At 52.4% G+C, this 23,201-nt stretch overlaps 1 protein-coding gene across 2 annotated transcripts in view; it reads right to left on the minus strand.

Annotated features, from left to right (window-relative positions):
- Positions 1-1,256: 1,256 nt before the first annotated feature.
- Positions 1,257-23,201, minus strand: part of CAMKV (CaM kinase like vesicle associated) — a 139,235-nt gene continuing 117,290 nt past the window's right edge. For both annotated transcript variants that reach the window (XM_078876360.1, XM_078876359.1), the window contains exons 8-12: positions 15,150-15,225; positions 14,377-14,513; positions 12,188-12,266; positions 2,951-3,038; positions 1,257-1,819 (exon numbers count right to left, since the gene is read on the minus strand). In XM_078876360.1, the coding sequence (XP_078732486.1) occupies positions 1,307-1,819; positions 2,951-3,038; positions 12,188-12,266; positions 14,377-14,513; positions 15,150-15,225 (893 nt within the window). In that variant the 3' untranslated portion in view covers positions 1,257-1,306. The remainder of the gene's footprint in view (positions 1,820-2,950; positions 3,039-12,187; positions 12,267-14,376; positions 14,514-15,149; positions 15,226-23,201) is intronic.

Here is a 23,201-nt window from a genome sequence, read left to right on the forward strand (position 1 = left end):
CAACAGCTTCGTCGTGCGATGAACCAGAATTGCTACGACCCTGGGAATAAGAATCCACGCGCGGTGGCGGACCCTGCCACCGCGTTGCGCAATCACGGAACGACCCGACGACGGGAGGGGAGAGGGAGGCTTCGGCTGGAGCCGACGGGGAGCAGAAAGTTCACGACGTGACGCAGGGCGCCGCGTCGCCTGGCGTGCGAGGGCGTGACACGTAGCAGGGCCCCGCTGTGTCAATAATAAAGAAGAAGAGGATTACATTTTGACTTAAAATTTTCGTGACTGCGGAGATTCATATTTTTTTCGGTAAAGTCACGTAGATAGAAAATTTTAAAAATGAAATTTAAATAAAAAATGAAAGAAAAAATTTTGCAAATTATTTTAAACGCTATTTTTTTTTTTATCTACGTGACTTTACCGAAAGAACCAAGAATAAGAAGATGATTCTGCAACTTGTTTTCCCCACTGCTCTGGGCAATGTTTTGCCCTGGACTTTTCAGCAAGTGGCGGAATGAGGGCACGCATGCACGTGAAGGAGACGAGATAATGGATACCCAAAATAAATATGAATTTCGCGGATTATGATGATAACGATGTTGTAGATACATTGCTGATTATTATGATGTTGCTGTTAACATTGCTGCTGCTGATGATGATGATGATGATCCAGAAGAGGTAGTGTTCCCAGGAAAGCCTCACTGTGCTGATCTTAATGCCAGGATTTCGTAAAAACAAGAAAACACACTCGACATCAATGGGGGCCCTTGATGTCCCATTGGGTTCCTGCCTGGTGAAATTAAGTTGATATACAAACTGAAAAGAATCAATTGTTACGTGCATGATTCAATACATGCGTCACAAGTTTACGAATCAACGTCAGTTAATTGATTTGATGAATCATTACATCCGTACCAAATATAATCAGAAAATAAAACGCACGGTGTAAAAATGCAATTTCACATTTTCTGTGTGCATATATTTACTTACTCCAAAATATATATTTCTCAAACGTGCGTGGCCTTTTTCAAGAACGCGTGCCACTCTCTCATTTACATTTTTTAGTTTATTTTTTTCTCCGAGTATTTATTTTCGCATCTCCCACACGCACCCTGTCCTCCGAGCGACAAGCAAAACTTCCCAGACGCGACTTCAAACGCCGGTCGGGCTCGCCGCGAAACCAACCAACGAGACATCTCATCCGGCAATCACGGTGAGCAACCCCCCCTCCCTCTCCCACACGACCGCCCCCCCCTCCCCATCACCAAAATCACGAAACGACGACAAAACCGACGAGCTTCGACGACTTTCCCTACATCTCGGACCGCAACTCGTTTCCTGCCTCGTCCGCTCCGTCGCCATCGCTCGCGTGAACACAAATGACGATCGAATTTTCCGGCACGGCCGCAACCGCCGCTTCAGCTTCATCCTCGGCGGGCGCGGCAGCTCGCGGACCGCCCGCGTACGGCGACGGCTGCCCGCCGGGACGCGACGCTGCCGCCGCCGCCGGGCCCCTCGTCGGCGTCGGCGGGGACGCTCCGTCGGTGGCGCACGGCGGGCCGGCCTCGGAGCGCCGGGGCGAGGGGCGCGCCGAGCCGGGCTGCGGCGAGCGGCCGTTGGGATCGGGCGCCCCCCCTCCCCCTCCTCCTTCCCCCCCTCCCCCTCCTCCTTCCCCCCCGCTGCCGCCGTCGTCTTCGGCGTTGCCGGCGGCGGCGGCGACCTCCGCGGCGCCCGGTGGGCCGCCCATCGCCGCCGCGGGAGACGGAGGCGCCGAGTGCTGCGTCGTCCGCAGGTGCTTCATCATGGCCGTGACACGCACCGCCTTCTGTTGGGGGTGGCGCGCGCGGGGCGCAGGGGGAGCGGGGTGGTGGGTGAGGGGGGTGGTGGGTAGGTGAGGGGGGTGGTGGGTGGGTGGGTGAGGGGGGTGGTGAGTGGGTGAGGGGGGTGGTGGGTGGGTGGTTGAGCGGGGTGGTGGGTGGGTGGATAAGCGGGGTGGGTGAAGAGGTGGTGGGTGTGTGAGCGGGGTGGTGGGTGGGTTGTGGGTGGTGGGTGGGTGGGTGAGCGGGAGTGGTGGGTGGGTGGGTGAGCGGGGTGGTGGGTGGGTGAGGGGAGTGGTGGGTGGGTGGGTGGGTGAGGGGAGTGGTGGGTGGGTGGGTGGGTGAGGGGGGTGGTGGGTGGGTGGTTGAGCGAGGTGGTGGGTGGGTGTATAAGCGGGGTGGGTGAAGAGGTGGTGGGTTGGTGAAGAGGTGGGTGAGTGGGTGGGTGAGTGGGGTGTTGGGTGGGTGGGTGAGCGGGGTGGTGGGTGGGTAGTGGGTGGTGGGTGGGTGAGGGGGGTGGTGGGTGATTAAAGGGGTGGTGGGTGGGTGGGTGAGGGGGGTGGTGGATGGATAGGTAGGAGGAGACCCTCTTTCTACCTACGTGACTTTACCGAAAGAACCAACGAGTATGGATTCCTGCAGTCACGAAAGCTTCGAATCAAGATTGAGGCCCTCCAAGTTTTTTGAGTGGCTTTGTGTCTCGTCGTGCCCCAGGCCCGATGACGAGCGGCGTGCCGCAGGCCGTGCCCGGCTCGTCAGCTGCGGCGTCGCCGCTCGTCACAGAGGCTCCGGCCACTCGCCGCCGCAAACGGAGTTCGTGTCCCGGGCGTGGTCGACGCTTCCGGAGGTTCACGTTGCGGCAGCGGAAGCCTCTAGCGGCGGCCTCTCTCGGGGGCCTCATGCGGGGGCCTCTAGCGGCGGCCTCTAATGGGGGTCTCTAGCAGGGGCCTTCAACGGATACCTCCAGCGGGGGCCGTCATTAACACTGTGGGTTTCGGCAAAGGGCAGCCGGGCTGGATGTACTTGCTGTGAGAAACGAACCCGTGCCTTTAGGAGGAACCTGGCGTCAGTAGCCGCCGCGAGAGAGAGAGCGAGAGAGAGAGAGCGCGAGAGCGAGCGAGCGCTCGAACGGCACTCACCTTCCACTTGGTCTTCGCGAAGTTCTTCTCAATCTGAGCGCAGACGCCATCCTTGATGTTCTTGTCCGAAGCCGCATTTCCGGACACCCTTGAGGGCACACACACACACAGACAGAGAGAGTGAGTGAGTGTGCGAGCGAGCGAGCGAGCGAGCGAGTGAGAGAGAGAGAGGGAGAGTGAGTGAGTGAGTGAGCGAGTGAGAGAGTGAGTGAGTGAGTGAGAGAGTGAGTGAGTGAGAGAGTGAGTGAGTGAGTGCAGCACACTCTTTTTGGAAGGGGACGGGGACTCGCGGCCTGTCTCCCTGTCACTCACAGCTTCTGGAGGGGCACTGTCGTGTGTGTACGTGTGGGTGTATACAAACACCACTTGCCCCAACGCTATGATACAGGCTACATGGGGGACCTTTGTCTTTGCCTGCGTGGGGGGCGCTGGTGTAACAACAGTTGGTGCGACAAACCTGGCGACCCGAATTCGCTTCCTGCTCAAGGCCGACACCGGTGATGATAATCAGCCTTAAAAGTTTTACTTGGTGCGGTGTGTAAACATCGCCACTAGGGAGACAAAGGTGGCTGAGCGTGGTGTTGGCCACACCACCCCTTCATGTGCCGTTACCGCCTTCATAGGTGCTCGCGAACAGCGCTTGCCCCAACAGTCTGTTGGGGCTACACGTGAGATCTTTGTTTTTTGAGTTGCAAGACAGGCAGGTAATACGGGCAAAGACGGAGAGAGACATTGAGGCAGACAAAGGTAGAGTGAGATGAACATCCTGCAAATGCTTCATCCGGCACTCCAAATTCCTCACGCGCACGAAATATTAATTTTGGAACTGTCAAAACATCGCCGGCAGAACTTTCTAAAATGAAAGGCATCGTGAGACGTGAGGCGAAACAATGTCGTGCTCTTCAAATTAGCACGGTTGGCTACGTACGGTGCAAAAGAGGTTCAACATGCGCACACAAACAATAATTAGCGCCATTGCGGAGAAGGCAAATAGTTGAAATCAATCAAGATGAAAGGAGAGATTGTTTTACTCAACGCATCAGTCGCACAGCCTTCTGGGAATGCATTTTATCAGCGGCATTGTGGGTTTTTTAAATCCTTTATATTAAGTTCGCTTGCTTGCTTGCGTGCTTGCGTGCTTGCTTGCTTGCTTACGACCGTGCAAATCTTTCGGTCGTTTTTTAACCCACTTCCCGTGATCCAATCGAGCTGACATTTTGCACACAGACTCGTTGTGCGTGACAAATAAATTATATTTAATTACCAATTGCTTAATGCTGGCAGACAATCATCTGACCCATAGGCAGCCATCTCAAGCCAGAGGACGAGAGGACTCTAGCCGCCACGCATATAAAAGATTTATAGTGAAAAACTTTGTTTTTACGGGTTAATTTTTTTCTCTTCCTATTCTTCTTCGAAAATACCAAACTCTTGCATTTAGTGTCTCGTCAGCAGAGCGTTATTGAGCAAAGGTTAGTTGGGTAAAGGAAAGGACATAATTCCACTATTGTCATCATGTATTTTCATTGTTGATTTCATCAGCAGTCTTCACGTTTTATATATAGATGTATAAATAACAACTGACTTCAAATCCACAGATTTCAAGGTGAGAACAAATGAAACATTGATCCACAATGCTTTGTCTAACCCCTTGAACTGAACACATATTTTACCCGTGGTTTTTTTGTAGTTTTTCCCTCTCTAAGCTTATCGATCTGTCTCCTTTCTCCGAGCCGAACGACGCTGACGCACGCCCGCTGTGGGCTGCGCGAACGCTAACACGACCGCAGCAATCACTTTGGCTTTGAAGGGCAACATTTCGTGCGTGCGAGCGCACGTGTGCATGGCGCAGAGTGGTAGCGCAGCGGTTAGCACACTGCGATACGACCCCCCCCCCCCCCCCCCCGGCTCATGGTTAACAAACGGGGGGGTTGAGGACTCAGTAAGGTCGGGGAGTTCAAGTCCCATGCGGAAGTCGAACTTATCAATCATCCGTCTGGGGTCATTATAACATGAGCACCGCTTCAAACGTTGGACAAGGGCGAGGTGTTAACTACCTCGCCTGGTGTGCAGGAGGTCGTGGGTTCGATCCCGACCCTGACGTGTGCTGTATATTTGGAGTTTGCGTCTCTCTCTCTCTCATCATCATCACGGTGGTGAGATGTTAATGACCTCGCCTGGTATACAGGAGGTCGTGGGTTCGATCCCGACCCTGATGTCTGCTGTATATTTGGAGTTTGCGTCTCTCTCTCTCATCATCATCACGGTGGCTAGGAGATGTTAAAGACCTCGCTTGGTATGCAGGAGGTCGTGGGTTCGATCCCGACCCTGATGTCTGCTGTATATTTGGAGTTTGCGGTGTCTCTCTCCCCGTGGTCACGTGGATTTTTCTCCGGGTCCTCCGGTTTTTCCCTCCACATTTAGAATCAAAGTGCGTTTAGAGCTATTTGACTGCTATAAATGTCCACGTAACAATAATCCACTTCGTTGAGCTATCATTTGTGGCCAGGTCGCTTTTGAAAAAGAGCTACGTAGCTCAGTGGGGCCTTACCTGGGAACAAAATAAAATAGTTTGGTGAATAAATAGTTTAGTTTTACATCAGTGACGGGAAATTAATTAACTTCGTCTTGAGACCCCACTCATTACCAATCCATCTTGGTCACAGATCCCTCATGACCGACACAGTGCGTGGTGGCCTTCATCCACAAAGTGTACCGATAAGCCTATGTATTGGGTATTATTATGGTAATTATTTTTACAATAAAGCATATGCGTCGAGCCTATTCCTTCCCATAGCCCCCCCCCCCCCCCCCTCTGTACTGTGATTCCAACGAAGCCTGCGGAATGATGAATTGCATTTGAGACCATCGCTCGCCCCGTGAATGCATGCGACCCCTGTGCAGCGCCTGCACCCCTGGTGTGTACGCCTGTGTGCGTGTGGTTCGTGTGGTGTGTGTGTGGTGCGTGTGGTGCGTGTGGTGCGTGTAGTGCGTGTGGTGCGTGTGGTGCGTGTGGTGCGTGTAGTGCGTGTGGTGCGTGTGGTGCGTGTGGTGCGTGTGGTGCTTGTGGTTCGTGTGGTGCGTGTGGTGCGTGTGGTTCGTGTGGTGCGTGTGATGCGTGTGGTGCGTGTGGTGCGTGTGGTGCGTGTGGTGCGTGTGGTGCGTGTGGTGCGTGTGGTGCGCTTGGAGTCACGGTGGGGTCGGGGGCTCTCCTGGGTGGCTCTGCGGAGAGGAGACGCGAACCCAGGGGTGCAGTATCTGGGACACGATCTGGAAATGGGTGAACGTTTGCTATTGTAGTAACGCTTATGACTCGTTCACACCGGAGTTGGAGGCACACTTGTTTATTTAACACCATACGTTGTGACATACACACTGAGGGGGTATCGGCCCCCTCACCCGTCTATCTGAGGACACACCTCTAGGCTAACCCTAGCCTGCCTCTGAGTCCTCCTCTAATGGGCTAGGGGAGGCTATCTTGGCCCGACACTGGTCAGTCGGGCCCGGTACCCAGAGTCCAGACCAGCACTGGCTCTGGCTCTGGTACCACGCCACTGGCTCGAGCCTGCGCGGTCCTGATAAGGACGGCGTGCCAGGGGGAGACCAGGGCTCTATCTAGGACGTCTTCCTCTTCTCTTCTTAGCTAACACAACACTCCCGAGCCCTTCGATACATTCCCCTTTTATACCCAACCCCTCCCTGAGGGGTGGGGCCCCGGGGGATCATAATGACCGAATCGACCCCCCAGGGTGTCTGGCGCGGACGTCGCAGAGGGCACCTGCTCGTGCACACATGTAGCCCCGCCTACTGTGTTTGTTTACCATAGGCTGCCATGCATAACGGGCTCTCTCTCTAACACCCCTACATCACTCCCCCCCGCATAGCATGCAGCCGTCCCGGCTGCCAACATACAAAAATTTGACAATAAAGGTGCCTTCACCCCCTGACCGCGCGTGTGCCTCACTATTTTTGAACAATAACAGGAACCAGAACAAGAACGCAACAGCAAGATGAGAGTCTTTTGGGTCCCCAGGTGTAGGAGGCGCTCATGAGCGGCCCATACCACCCTGCCCCGCAACCCAGTAGGGACCACCAGCCGATGTCGACGCGACTTCCCGTCCCAATGCATCAGCAGGCCTTGGCACATTTCCCATGCGTCGGAACCACCTCTTTTTCCCCCCGCCGCACCGCCAACGCGACGTCGCCACCCGAGGAGGGACACATCCTCCATCTGGAGGCGCCCCCAGTCAATGACGGGCAACCCCAACAGGGAATCTTTGCCCTGTTGTTCGATCGAATTAGTAACTACTGTATCGTCGTCGTTGGCGGCCGCCAAGACAGGAACCGATGTGTCCCCTGGAGGTCTGCAACGTCCAGACCCCAGGAGGCATGCACACTCGGAGGTGGTTGGCAAGCGCGACAGAGCGTCCGCGTTGGTGTGGCGAACGCCCTTACGGTATGTGGTTTGGAAATCGTAGTCCTGGAGGACCTCCAACCATCGGGACAATTGTCCCGATGGCTGTTGAACCCTCAGGGCGTACTGCAGTGCCGCATGATCTGTGCGGACGGTGAAATGCCGACCGTACAGATATGGGCGATACTGTTGGATGAAATGGACAATTGCCAACAGTTCCCTACGGGTGACACAATATCGTTGCTCCGCTGGAGACAACACCCGACTGCCGTACGCAACCACACGTTCCACGCCGTCAACCACCTGGGAGAGCACGCCCCCAATACCCGTGTTGCTCGCATCGGTGTCGAGCAAGAATGGTTTTGAAAAATCAGGGTAAATCAGGGGAGGAGCGTTTACCAAAGCGTCCCGAAGGGAGCAAAAAGCAGCTTCCTCCTCCCGACCCCAGCAGAACCGAACCCCTTTTGATGTTAAAGCGTGTAGGGGTTTTGCTATAGTCGCAAAATTAGCGACGAAGCGTCTATAATACGACGCAAACCCAATAAAACTCCTAACCTCTCCCACTGAGGTGGGAGTCGGCCAGGAGCTTACACACTGCGTTTTGGCGGGATCGGTAGAAATACCTGAGCGTCCCACGATGTGCCCCAAATAACGCACCGACTCGCGTAACAAATGGCATTTTTGGGGCTTAAATTTCAAATTAGCAGCCCGCATCTTTAGGAAAACCGCCCGCAACCTCTGGAGATGTTCATCAAAAGTTTTGCCAAAGACAATAACGTCATCCAAATAAATCAGGCACGACTCCCATTGCAATCCAGCCAAAACCAATTCCATCAACCGCTGGAAAGTTGCCGGCGCTGAGTGTAAGCCCATCGGCAACCGGTTGAATTGAAACAGGCCGTGCGGAGTACGGAAAGCAGTTTTAGGCTTTGAATCATCGTCCAGAGGAAGCTGCCAGAATCCCGAAAGTAAGTCCAATGTGGAGAAGAATCGCGCTCCCGCCAAGGCGTCAAGCGATTCGTCCATCCGTGGGAGCGGGTATGCGTCGGCAACCGTAATTTTGTTAAGGCGCCGAAAGTCAACGCAAAACCGCAACGAACCGTCCTGCTTCTTAACCAGGACGATCGGCGCTCCCCAAGGGCTGTTGGAGGGAGAAATGATGTCGGCGGCTAGCATGTCATCAACAGCCGATTTGACATGGTCCTTTTCGGCGGGACTCAACCGAAAAGGATTCTGGCGTATTGGCGCGCTGTCACCCGTATCAATATGGTGACGCAGCAGATTAGTGCAGCCCAAATCGTATTTATCTCGACTGAAAACGTCGGAAAATTCCCTTAGTAGTGTCTTAAGACGTTGACGCTCTAAATTTGACAGGTCCGTCGATCCCGCACAAAGCGCCTCGAGCCACCCTTCATCGCTGTCCGAATGTGGTCGCGGTGCAGGGACAGCGCCGACATGACTCGCGACGGGTTCCTCACAGGGCACCGGCGTTGCGTGAGCAAGCACGGTCCCCTGTGGGACCACCACCGTCTGCGAGCCCACATTGAGGACCGCGATGAAGGGTTCTCCTTCCCCTCTCACTATGGTCTGGGCCGGGAGTAAATCAGGTCCACTGACCCCGGCCCTAGACGGTCCCAACAGAACCCCTTGAGCCCCAATGCCCTTAGCGAAGGGCCGCCGAAGTTTCAAAGGAATCAACATTTGCGCCCCCGGAGGAACGCGCACCGTTCTATCTACGAACGCCGGCACCGTCGCGAACGCCGTCCGGCTCGTAGCGGGGGATGGCAGAAACGCCATGCGTCGGCCCGATGGGAGCTCAATGCATCCCTGGTCGATTAATATCCTAATCGGCATTTTGGCCAGGAAGTCCGTCCCCAGCAGGCACGGAACCGCCAGCGAGGAGGAAACAAAAATCGGCCCAGACAATTTAATATCCCCGACACAAATTTGGGCACGAATTTGTCCGATGATGCCAAGTGAACCCCCGTTAGCAGCAAAGAATGGCACGTTAACAGGCATCAAAGGACGGCTTTGGGCAGGGAGAATGTTATAAATCAACTCCGAAATAATGGTCGCCGATGCTCCTGTATCGACCAGGATGCGCACCTCGACCCCATCGATGTGGCCCACAACGGCCGACGACCCTGACGACGCGGCTACAACCCGATGGGCCAACACGGACCACTGGCTGGGTTCAATCTGAGTACCCAGAGCGGTGCGTGTTGGTGCCATGGTACGCGATATTGGCCCCCCCTTCGCTGCGGTGTTTGAGTGTGTGATGGGCGTGTGCGTGGGCCAAGCATGAGGGGTGCCGCGACTCGCCGGATTATGATGGTGGAGCTTGTGACGAGGGCCGGCGTCCCGTTGAGGTGTCGTCCTGCGCTGCCCAGGAGAGCGGCACCCCGAGGCGACGTGGCCCCGGAAGCCGCAGTTGTAACAGCGTGGAAGCGCTGGTGACGACGATGGATGTTGTAGACGGCTTGAACCGGCCCGGTCCTCCCGTACTCCCGCTCCATGCTGCCGTTGATGGTCGATGGCGCAAACCTCTTCCGCCGGGAGGGTGGCTGCAGCGACGGCACGCCCGCTCGCCGCCTTGCTGGCCTTCCGTCGTTGAGAGGACAGGTTTGCGTGGAGAAGACGGGCCGCTTGGAGGGAGCACATCTCTGCATCGTCCTGTGCGACAATGACGATGTCTAAGTCGTCCGCCAGCAAAAGTATCTTCTCTGTCACCATGGCGTCGACACCCTCGTCATCCATTCGTGGAAAGGCCTCCTTCGCCAGTGCCAGGAGGCTTGTGCGGTACGCCAGGGGCGACTCCTTCGTCCCCCGCTGGCGATCGTAAAAGAGTTGGCGACAGTCCGATGGTGGACCATATACCGCCGACAGCACCTGCATCGCCTTCCGCAGCGTGGAGCGCCTCTCCTTCGAAGCCGATGTTAGAGTGGCGAGGGCGTCGCTGTCGAGAAGTGCTGGCAGCGCGCGGAGAGCCTCGGCGTCTGTCCACTGTGCCATCTCCTGGTGAGCGAGGAAGCGCCGCTGGAAGCCGCCCCAGTCACCATCCTCGCCCACAAATTCCTTGAGTGGAGGTAGCCGCTGATGTAAGGCAGCGGCTGCAGAGGAAGAACGCACTCCCTCGTCCGCCTCACTCAAGTCAGCGTCGGCACGAACCAGCGATGGCATCGCCGGTCGCACCCGTGGTGACGTTCCGCCCGTTGGTGGTGACGCGGCAGGTACTGTACTCCCGCCGTTGGACGCGATGCTTAGAGCGGCCACGCCCTCAACAGCAGCTGCGGCGATGGCGGGAGTTTCAAAATGTTGCTCCGTGGAAATGGCGGGAAGGCGCTGTGATCGTCGGCTGCCGTTGCCCCGTGGCGGTCCCGCAGCCCCCAGCTGCGTGATGGTGTCGAGCATGGCGGCTGCGGCGTACAGCAGCTCGGTCAGCTTCGCGTGCGCCTCCCTCAGCCCCTCCATCGACGGCTCCCCTTCCTCCAGCTGCTGTGGCGTGGATGCGCCCAGCCCCGGCTGGTCGATGGCATCTTCAGCCGTCTCGGGCCCTCCGACTGCAGTGGTGTCTTCTGCCTCTGGTACCCCGACTCGAGTCGTCCGGCGTGTATCCATGTTCGTACTTTGTTTCACTTCTGACGCCAGATGTAGTAACGCTTATGACTCGTTCACACCGGAGTTGGAGGCACACTTGTTTATTTAACACCATACGTTGTGACATACACACTGAGGGGGTATCGGCCCCCTCACCCGTCTATCTGAGGACACACCTCTAGGCTAACCCTAGCCTGCCTCTGAGTCCTCCTCTAATGGGCTAGGGGAGGCTATCTTGGCCCGACACTGGTCAGTCGGGCCCGGTACCCAGAGTCCAGACCAGCACTGGCTCTGGCTCTGGTACCACGCCACTGGCTCGAGCCTGCGCGGTCCTGATAAGGACGGCGTGCCAGGGGGAGACCAGGGCTCTATCTAGGACGTCTTCCTCTTCTCTTCTTAGCTAACACAACACTCCCGAGCCCTTCGATACATTCCCCTTTTATACCCAACCCCTCCCTGAGGGGTGGGGCCCCGGGGGATCATAATGACCGAATCGACCCCCCAGGGTGTCTGGCGCGGACGTCGCAGAGGGCACCTGCTCGTGCACACATGTAGCCCCGCCTACTGTGTTTGTTTACCATAGGCTGCCATGCATAACGGGCTCTCTCTCTAACACCCCTACACTATTTTAACGCCGGCGCAAGGGGCGAGAAGGAGGGGAGGTGGGACGGGGGGCCATGGTGTTCACGGATGCATGCGCACCCTCTCGACACTCACTTGGGAGGCGGCGGTGGTAACATCTGAGCTTCACAGCAAGAAGGACCCGGGTTTGATTCCCGACTCGGTCTCACTTCTGTGTGGAGTTTGTATGTTCTTCCCCTGCTCTGCAGAGTGACAGCGTGAGTGGGCGAGTGTGTGCTTGTGAGAGTATGTGTTCGCGCGTGTGTGTGTGGAAGTTGTATATTCTTCCCCTGTTCTACCGACACACACTCACACTGTCAATCTGCCTGCGAATATCTGAACCGGTCCTGGGCCTCCCCTAGGTCGACTCAGCCCCAAACGAGTACCTGGTGCGGTGTGTCAACATCGCCACTCGGCAGACAAATTCGGGCGTGGTGCTGGCCACCCGTTCCTCCTCTGTGTGCCACAGTGCCGGCCTTCATAGGTGCTGCTCGCTAACAGCACTTGCCCCAACAGTGTGCTAGAGGCTATGGGGTGGGGGTGGGGGGTATCTTTGTCTTTGTTGTCGCCGCGTCGTCGTTGCTGTGCGAGGACCAGGGACCTACCACGGGTGGGCGATGGCCTCCTGCGCAGTGATGCGCGTGTTCTGGTCCACGTCCATGAGCCTCGTCACCAGCTCCTTGGCTGCACGACACGCACACAGCCGCTCAGAGCCACAATGAGCAGAGCCGCTCAGAGCCACCATGTCCACACAGCCGGTCAGAGCCACAATGAGCAGAGCCGCTCAGAGCCACAATGAGCAGAGCCGCTCAGAGCCACAATGTCCACACAGCCGCTCAGAGCCACAATGAGCAGAGCCGCTCAGAGCCAGATTGTGATCCAGGCACTATCCAGGCTTAAATCTTCTGAGATTCGACAATATTGTACGATTTCCGAGCGATTTGGCCATCAGCGGTGAAAACTCAAATGAAACCGAATTCAGAATCAAGGCACTCAAACGAGAAAGTTCTCATCTTTGGAAGTTCGTGGTGGAAATTGCACATTACCATGGCGGGAGTCAATCACATTTTTTTTTAAGGAAAACCTTAATTTTACTTCCCATTAATTGGCACTCATTTTTGCCGCCCCCAAAAAGGATTATGATCTCAGCCAACCCACGACTGGGATTTGAATTCGCAACTTTGGAACTGTGAGTTGAATTGCTCTAGAAGTCTCTGAGCACTCTGAACCCACGGCAATACCGAAGAAATTGAAAACAGCGGTGCACAGACATAATCAATATTACATTCAATATTAAATCTATATTAAATTAACCTAAATGTAAGAACAGCAGGTCATCGCTGTACAATTTCCATATCGAGTTCCAGGGTGTCCCCGTGTGTAAGACGTTCTTCCCCCCCCCTTCACCCCCCCCCCCCCCCATAGCGCAAATTCGCAAGTTACGGGAGTCATCTTCTTGGTTCTTTCGGTAAAGTCACGTAGAATGGAAATAATAAAATAATAAAAATAAAACATAATAAAATATATTATTATATTATTTTATGATGTTTTATTTGAATTTGTATTATTTTATTATTTCCATTCTATGTGACTTTACCGAAAGAACCAAGAAGATGAATCCCTGCAGTCACGAAAGCTTTAAATGGAAATTTTACGGGAGTCATCTTGTAGGAAGACACTTCACACGGGCACTGCTACGGGCTTCACTCTTACACGCTCAACAAAAAAAAACGAGTGAAAGAAGATATATTTCGAAATACGGGAGGATTACGTTCCCGAGAACGATACGTAACCCGAATTTTCCTTATGTCAGAAACTGAACAGTTTTCGCGATAGGTTTTTACCCTTTCAACTAGTACAAAAACTGACACCTTTATACAAGGCATCATGTTTGCAATAACCACAACACAAGCAGTCAAAATGCAAAAAAAACTCTGATGATAATGATATGCACTGTCCTTGAAGTTGATTGTTCCACACCCGAGACAGCTTTTCTTAAAAGTTGGTAAAGGAGGTCTCATAGTGAACAATTTTCCTTTCCAAAAATCAAAGATAAATTCCATTTGCCGTACTCCTCGTTTGAAGCCCGAGCGAGGTTCAAGGCCGCTGCCCGCCTTACGCCTCCTCACCCCGCGGTATTCATCCGCGACCTCGCCGCGCCGCAACTGCTTGCGCTCACGTAACCGGCGCAAACATTTCCGCGCACTGAACTATTTTTTCGTGGACGCGATTCACAGGGAAGCATTTCCGTAAGGTCGGGTTTGCGTAAGTCGGGTCTTCCGCAATCCGGGGAGACTGTAACAAATACCTTTCTACGATAGCAATTAAAAGTAACAAAAACTATTTATATTTCTGATGGCGTCACCGCCCTGTCGTTCAATTCCCGCTCACGGCTACCAACACCGGTGACAACTATCTGAAGCGGTCCTGGGCCTCCCCTAGGTCGACTAAGCCTCGAATAAGTACCTGGGTGCGATGTGCAAACATTGCCTCGAGGGAGACAAAGGTGGCCGGGCGTGGTGCTGGCCACCCACTTCTCCCTCGTTTGCCACAGTTCCGGCCTTCATAGGTGCTACTCGCTTACAGCACTTGCCCCTACAGCCTGTGAAGGCTACATGGGGGAGCGGGGAATCTTTGTCTGTGTCAGTGAACGTGGCTTTGTGGAGCTTGGGGTGCCGTGGATGCCAGAAAAAAAAAGAAACTCCGCAGATTTTTACCAAAATACAAAAAAATAAACTAAACATCCTTCTGGACCGCCGTGTAAAACCTGCGCGCGGAGGTGGCGGAGACTCACCGGCATCGGAGATGTCGTCCCAGTACGGGGAGTCGAACTCGAACTCGGCGCTCAGGATCTTCCGAAAGAGGTTCTTGTCGTGGTTTTCGTAGTCTTCCTCGTCCTGGTCATCGTAGAAGGGTGGGTTTCCCGAGAGTCTGGGGGGTAGCGAAGGAGGTCGGGGCGAGGGGGGGGAGCCGTTATCCGACTGGAGGCTTCGCGCACGGCACCGCAGATCCACGTGGTTACAATCACCTTCGTCACGTGACGCGACAGCGCACGTGACATTTGGGGGGGGGGGGGGCGAGGACCGGCAAACCGCAGCCAATGAGCGTTGAAGGAGGCAATTTGAGAGATGCGTGTTCATGACTGCGAACGTAGCAGTTGTCGGATGTCTCCGTGACTTCAACAGCACGGAGCAATCCGTAAGGATTTCCGTACGACTTTTCAGCAGTCAACTTGCCAGCAGTGAGTAGATGTGTGCGGGGGGGGGGGTGTGCAGGTGTGTGCAGGTGTGTGTAGGTGTGTGTGTAGGTGTGTGTGTAGGTGTGTGCAAGTGTGTGCAGGTGTGTGTAGGTGTGTATAGGTGTGTGCAGGTGTGTGCAGGTGTCTGTAGGTGGGTGTAGGTGTGTGTAGGTATGTGTGGGTGTGTAGGTGTGTGTGTAGGTGTGAGCAAGTGTGTGTAAGTGTGTGTAGATGTGTGTGGGTAGGTGTGTGTGTAGGTGTGTGTAGGTATGTGTGGGTGTGCAGGTGTGTGTGTGTAGGTGTGTGTAGGTGTGTGTGTGTGTGCTCACAGGATGTAAATGACGACGCCGGTCGCCCACAGGTCCACAGGCCGCCCGTACCGCTGCCTCCCCACCATCTCCGGAGCTGCAGCCGGCAACAGCAGCAACAATAACAACAACAGCATCAACAACAGTGGCAACAACAGCAACAGCAACAACCGCAATAGCAGCAGCAACAGCAACAACAACAGCGAAAACAACAACAGCAACAACAACAGCGACAACAGCAACAACACCATCGGAACCTCCTTTGCCAGTAGCAAAATATGATAATAGTTTTTTTACCCTTTTATCTGGCAACAAAACTGACACCTTTTTTTTACAAGGAGTCTTGTTTGCATTGACCACAATACCTGCGGTCGGAATGCGATATTAGGGAGCAACTAAATGGCAAAACTCGTTTCTTCAGAACCGCTATTTGTGTTTAGCGTGTTGCCCTTCCCCCTGCACCTCCGATCAGCACGGCTGGCTACGTACGGCGTGAAAGAAGTTCAACGGGCACACATACATGCTGGCTTCAATGGATCATGGGTTCAATTCCTAAGATGCCTTTCTCTTGCATGCTATCCCCATCCCCGCCCCCCTCCCTCCCATCCCCGCCCCGTTCCGTTTGGGTTACCGCCGGGTTTCTGCGCTTTCCTCCAACAGCTTGAACGAAAAAGAAACATGCTGTGAGACCGGTGAATTGGCCAAACATCCCGATGCTGGAAACCCACTCGCCGTTTTAACCTCATCGAGATCGCTCACAGCGGCAACGTCGCCCCCCTACTGAGAAAAACCTCGGCTGGGCTCCTCCTGAAAACGAGTCTTCTATGTACGCGGATTAGTTCGTAAGTCCAACTTTACTGCTGCCGATTCCAAACGCGCTGTACGGCATGGACACTAAACACGGGGAATGGCTTTAAGAGTTGTAAAATCTCCTTTAGACATAGATGCCACTGGTTCTCCATGTTCTGCAGATGTAGATGCCACTGGTTCTTCACGTTCTGCAGATGTAGATGCCACTGGTTCTTTATGTTCTACAGATGCAGATGCTTGAATGACGCTGCCGTACACAGATGTAGATGCCACTGGTTCTTCACGTTGTGCAGATGTAGATGCCACTGGTTCTTCACGTTCTGCAGATGTACATGCCACTGGTTCTTCATGTTCTGTAGATGTAGTTGCCGCTGGTTCTTCATGTTCTGTAGATGTAGATGCCACTGGTTCTTCACGTTCTGCAGATGTAGGTGCCACTGGTTCTTCACGTTCTGCAGATGTAGATGCCACTGGTTCTTCACGTTCTGCAGATGTAGATGCCACTGGTTCTTCACGTTCTGCAGATGTAGATGCCACTGGTTCTTCATGTTCTGTAGATGTAGATGTCACTGGTTCTTCATGTTCTGCAGATGTAGATGCCACCACCGCCATCTATTGCACGGCGGTTGAACTTACGACTCTCGGTCCGAGCAGGCAACTGGACATGCGGACAGGGTTTGTTCGTATCTCTGAACGTTTGCAAGTCGAATGTTCGTAAGTAGAGGCGTCCCTGTATGTATGTTGAATATATTTCCCACAGCACATAACGATCCATGCTAATCGGAGGTTTGAGGCTCAGCGAGGCTTATTCCGGGAAAACAAGCGTAATGATGATAAGGGCTTAAGAGGTACAAGGAATCATAATCCTACAAACTCACAATAACAGTAAATACAGGGAATTAACATCATTATTATTGCTCTCAATTGGAGCCGAGATAAATTGTCCCTTCGAGAAAAAGGAGGTCGTGACATGTGTCGTAGCAGCAGGAGAGGGGTTTATTTTTTTTCCTAGGCTACGTAAAATCACTCGCTCAGAGCGGAGGTCAACTCGAGCATTAAAGGACGGACGTTTGGGGGGAGGAGTAATGCCTGCATTTCATTTGAGAGGTCAAAGAGCCGGACTTCAACGAAGCAACTACAAAAGATCCTTCTGGCCCTTTCGAGTGCAAAAAGTGTTCACGGACGCGATGAGGTGGTCAGAAACTCGCCCGTGCTACTCCAGCGGAGGCGGTGTTAGCAACGCGCTGACACGAACTCTCTCTCTCTATCTCTCTCTCCTGAAGGCCCCCCTCTCTCTTCGCGGCCAGCACGCCTCCACGTTGGCATTCAGCTCCCCGGACACCACGATGTGAGCGACAGTAGAACAGCGGTAACTCGTCTAGTTTTAGACCGATGCGGCAGGAAGATGAGGTCCGCGACAAGCGGGACACGTGGTGTGCACGGTGGAGGAGGACAGGTCACCGAGACGGCCATTGGAGTGGCACCCAGAGGTCAGTGACGAAGGAGATGACCCAAAGCCACACGGTGGTGGTAGCGGCGGTGGTGGTCACCTTCTTCCGTAAGGCTGTTGACGTAGCTGCAGAGCAACAACTACAATCTCACATTCAGGTGGTCAGGCCCAGACCACCGCGTGACGACCAGCGGAGTCGTGTAGTTGTGGATCGGGCGTTGAAGTCGTTCTACGTTGTACGGTCTATTCTGGATGACTACAGCCGCGCACCGCTGGAGAGCTTTTATTTTTGTTTTCCACGTGCGCATCAGGTATCCGCGTCTGCTACCACGGTTTGTGCAGTGGATGCGGTTTAGGGTGGAACCGTGAGCAGCTCCGTGGAAGATCAGAACCCAGCGGGTGGTCACGGGACCGTCAGAGTGGACCACGGAGAATGGGAATCGAGCCGTGCGCAACAAAAAGCGTTTTGCAGATGAAAGTGACGAGCAAAGCTCCGCTGACACCGACGGGCCTCGGCCACGATGACCTCCTGAGAGGCGAGGAGATGATGGTGTTGTCGAGATGAAGTGCAGAAGGCAGCTGCGGTGGGCTGGAGAGTCATCGTAGCTCCTGTGATGGGAGCGCAGAGCCAGCCCCGTCGAGGCTTGCCGTTATTTTGCATGCGGCTCAAAATTTGTCAAAGTGATTAAAAAAAAAATTTGGAATTGAACGACTGATTTGCATTCAAGAAAGAAAAACGTTGTTTTGGGATTATAAAAAAGGTATGAGCCTTAACAGCTTTTAGCTTTATTAAAATTAATGGCCCCATTTCTTTATTTTTGTTCTGATATATTTAATGCATTAAATGTTTTATGGAAAGATCATAACCCTAACAATTTAGGTTTCGAGGACTCGGCTATTAGAAGGTCGGGGAGTTCAAGTCATCGGTCTGGGGTCGATATAAAACGAGCACCACTTCAAGCATTGGTCGGGGTGACTTACACCCCCCCCCCAAACCATGGAAATGTGGAATTGCAACAACTGGTTCAGACCTACTCAACTGAGATGAACATCACAACATTTAGGGGAGCCATGGAGGCGAGATGTTAACTACCTCGCCTGGTATACACGAGGTCGTGGGTTCGATCCCGACCCTGACGCCTGCTGCTGGTGTATATTTGGAGTTTGCGTGTCTCTCTCTCTCATCATCATCACGGTGGCTAGGAGATGTTGACTACCTCGCCTGGTATACAGGAGGTCGTGGGTTCGATCCCGACCCTGACGCCTGCTGCTGTGTATTTGGAGTTTGCGTGTCTCACCCTGCGGTTGCTTGGATTTTTCTCCGGGTCCTCCGGTTTTTCCCTCCACGTTTAGAATCACCATTACGCTTTTTAGAGTATTTGCTGCTATTAATTTCCACCTGATCAGAAGCCACTTCTTTTATTCGGGTTCTTGTCTCTCTCGCCACTACGGCGTCCTCGCTCAGACCCGCATGCGGGGTAGATCTTCAAGGGACCAAGTTCAAGTTCGTGTATTAGGTATAGCCCTGTGAGCCATTCGGCTCTTGAATCGGGTGCAACCGCAACGAACAAAAAACAAAAACCTGAACAAAAAAACATCTTAAAGTGAATATGTGACTGAGTACAAACAGAAAATCCAAGAAAAGACAGCAAAATATTGCAGAAAATACACCGTACACCAACACTGTGTGCAAAAATCCCAGTGGGATGCAAGTCAAACAACAACAACCACAAGACAACTTAGATTAAGGCCATCAGTCTAACTCCGTACTACAAAAAACAAACATGGCCAAAGCAAAAAACTTTTCGAAAATCACCAAAATAAAGCCATAAAAGCAATGAAACAGTGATCATAGGAACCGCTGCTTCGTGACCGTTATTGTATCAAGGACCGCCCGCCACCGTCTCGTATTGAGGTTTTTGTTTTTTTTTAAGAATAAAAAAAAAGTCTCTTCCTTATTATTTTGGTAGCCGACCCCCTGGGATAGAGGATGTAGATGTCAACGCTTAATAAGATGATGATGATGATATCGTGATGATGCTGCTGCTGACAATGAAGATGCTCGTATAATGATGCTGAACTCTGGCGGGCAATTGTCCCCAAAGCCCCGATGTGTGATGACATTTTCCTTCGTCAGAGACCGCCTCGCAGGCTTGCGCACATCATGATTGTGCAGACGCATGGACCATTAGGGGCGATCGTTACTGTGCAGCCGGGGACTTTAATGGGCCCAGAAGCGATTCCTATAGGAATCAATAGCAAATTCTTACAAGGTCAGAAATGTGTCTTCCTGACATTTTGCCCAATGGGCTCGCTCACACGCTTGTACAACAAGATAATATGAGGGCATGTGCATGCAGTGTATGTACTGGGGTGTACGTATGTAACGTATGTGCTTGTGAATGTGTGTGCGTGCGTATGTGGAGAGCGGTTGGGGCAACGCTGCGCTACGAATCCGGCGACCCGGGTTCGATTCCCGTTCACGGACACCAACACCAGTGACGATTATCTGAACCGTTTCTGGGCCTCCCCTAGGTCGACTCGGCATCAAATAAGTACCCGGTGCGATGTGTAAACATCGCCACTGGGGAGACAAAGGCGGCCGGGCATGGTTCTAGCCACTCACCCCCTCGTGTGCCGTGCCGGCCTTCGTAGGTGCTCGCTAACAGCACTTGCCCCCAGAGTCTGTTAAGGCTACACGGGGGAGTCTTTGTTTGTTTGTACGTATTTCTGTTCGCATTCAGTCCATCGACGTCATTACCTGGCTGGATGTCGCTGTGCGAACGCTGGCTCACGGTGCAAAGGATGCGGATTTAAATCCTGAGCGGGGTTCACTCAAAATCAAAACTAGGCCCGAATTGATCCACCCTTGCAGCGAATCAATTCATTGGTTCGGATATGCGGCCACGAATCGATTCTTTGCTTGCATTTTCCTTTGTCCCTTGCCTCTTTAGAATGTATCCACCCCATGAGCTTAGCCCGGTGTTGGTGGCTACGCTGCACAGCTAGGCCGGCTGCCTGTAACCCAGCACTGCGGAGGCTGCACAGAGGGTTGGGTTGATCGCCGCACAGACGCTCTGAATCTCCCTTCCGGCGGGCGTCGAGGGGCAGCCCCTCGTGCCCTGGCTCACGAGGAGAGGGCAGTACGGGATCGAGCGTTGCCCTCTCGCACGTGCGTGAGCTTTCTCCGGGCGCCGTCACGGGTGGACACTCATTAATTGGCACGCAACAACCTTCGTATGTAGGGCACTGCAGAGCTTGGGGGGAGGGTTGGGGTGGGGAAGGCGGCACGTTAATAAACTAAACTTGAATATTCTTGGTTCTTTCGGTAAAGTCACGTAGAAGGGAAATAATACATAATAAAAATAAAACATAATAGAAATTTTATTTTATTATGTTTTAAAATAAAACATAATAAAATAATTAAATGATTATTTTTTTAATAAAACATAATAAAATGTAATTATAATTTTGTTATGTTTCATTTTTATTATTTTATTATTTCCCTTCTACGTGACTTTACCGAAAGAACCAAGAAGATGAATCCCTGCAGTCACGAAAGCTTTAAATCGAAATTTAAAATATTTCATTTTACCAGGTATGGCTCACTGAGCTATGTAGCTCTATTTCAGAAGCGACCTGGCCACAAATGATAGCGCAACGAAGTGGCTTATCACGTGGACATGTATAGCAGCCAAATGCTCTAAACGCGTGCTGATTGTAAGTGTGGAGGGGAAAACCGGAGGACCCGGAGAAAAATCCACGCGACCACGGGGAGAGAGACACGCAGACTCCACATATACAGCAGCAGGCGTCAGGGTCGGGATCGAATCCACGACCTCCTGCCCGCCAGGTGAGTGTCTCATCAGGTCACCAATGCTGGTGACCTGCCACATTTGTTTTTATCGGCAAAGGACCCTCTCCGCTTAGGTGTGAGTCCGAGTTTGATGATGAGAAACCCCTACGAGACGTAGCTCAAGCGAATCTGGCAGATTCAATTTCCTTCTGCCGAGCATTGGGAGCGTTGCGCTGTGCTATCCGCCGCCCATCCGTGCATTTTAGCTCGCACATATCCCGAGCAACAAAGAAAAACCCCGAACGCCATCAAGTAAATACGCGATAATCTTCCATTACCCTTGATGCGCACGCAACAAATATTCACGAACATGAAGCAGTGCGCTATTACCCAGAGACTCGTGCTTAAACTTCGAGCACAGCGTGTGCCCGACAGGACGGAAGGGAAGTTATTTAGAGTTTGCAATTAAAAAATAATAGAAGCCACGTGCTCGGACATAAAAAAAAAAGTCTTAAAAAAATTAACTTTCGATAAGTTATTGCGCTAAAATATTCTAATAGCCAAAGCGTGTGTCTATTAATTATGCAAATGCATCCACGGTGCGTTAAATAATACACTGACGGACTGACATTCTCCAATAACATTTCCATTCAAAGCTCTATAACAACAAAGGGAGAGGAACCTTTCAAGGCGCATTGTTGCCATATTACTTACCGGAGAATTACCGGCTTGTGGAATCTATCGATATTTTGTATGAAATGCGAGAGAGAAGCCACTGAAAGTAATGATCTATTTTTCAAAGGAGAGACCCGAGCAACGGCAGCTACAAAACAGTGCTCTTTGTTTTTTTCGGTAAAGTCACGTAGGTTCCACCTGAAGACGGAGGCTTGTGTTGCCTCCGAAACGTCGTGATTTAATTTATTTAAAACTTTTTACCTACTTGACTTTACCGAAAAAAACAAAGAGTATGAATCCTTGCAGTCACGAAAACTTCAAATCTACAAATCAGCGGTTGTCTTCTTTTTGTTTGAAACCCCCCCAATTGCATCACAGTCGCAACCTTGCCCGAGCCGTGCCACGCGATGAAGAAAAATGCCCTTCCCAGCATGCCCACCGTCACCAAAGCATCGCGTGTCACAGAATGTCCCCGGAAGAAGATTCCGCAGAGCTCGTTCTGGTGACGTAGTCCAACTTGTTGCAAAAGGTTCACGGTTGCGACCCCAATGGGCAGCCCCGGCTATTACTGCGGTTAAATTTCGATTTAAAGCTTTCGTGACTGCAGGGATTCATCTTCTTGGTTCTTTCGGTAAAGTTACGTAGAATGGAAATAATAAAATAATAAAATATTTCTCACGACGTTTCGGCCACAACGCAAGCAGCCGTCCTCAACGCAAGCAGCCGTCCTCGGGTGAAGAACAGGTCTGTCGAGAAGACTCTTTGTCGACAGACCTGTTCTCAACCCTGAGAACGGCTGCTTGCGTTGTGGCCGAAACGTCGTGAGAATTATTTTATTATTTCCATTCTACGTGACTTTACCGAAAGAACCAAGAAGAAGAAAAAAAACAACAGGGGCTGTTAAGATGTTCGAACACCAACGAGATACATTTAATCACACGTGGTAATTGTGGAAAGAAATCTGTCTCTGCTGTTGGCCAATCAGTTTCAAAGACAACCGGAGCACGTGTTTGTGTTTGCATGTTCACAACAAGTAGCGGTGTGTGGTTAATGCGGACACGATTCCGTGCAAAAGGTTTCTATTTGGTGTTCGAACATCTCAGCACCTCCTGTGGTATTGCCAGGAAGGATCAACACCTCTTCTTATGTTTTGACTTAAAACTTTCGTGATTGCAGGAATTTCACATTCTTTGGTTCTTTCGGTAAAGTCGCGTAGATAGAAACATAGAACAATTAAAAAGCTACGACGTTTCGATCACAACACAACAGTTACATTTTTTTTATATCTATGAAACCAAAGAACACCTGTTCTTACATTTAATACCTTGATGCTGGCAAAAAG

Source organism: Lampetra fluviatilis, chromosome 44, assembly GCF_964198595.1.
Source record: "Lampetra fluviatilis chromosome 44, kcLamFluv1.1, whole genome shotgun sequence".
Lineage (NCBI taxonomy): Eukaryota > Metazoa > Chordata > Hyperoartia > Petromyzontiformes > Petromyzontidae > Lampetra > Lampetra fluviatilis.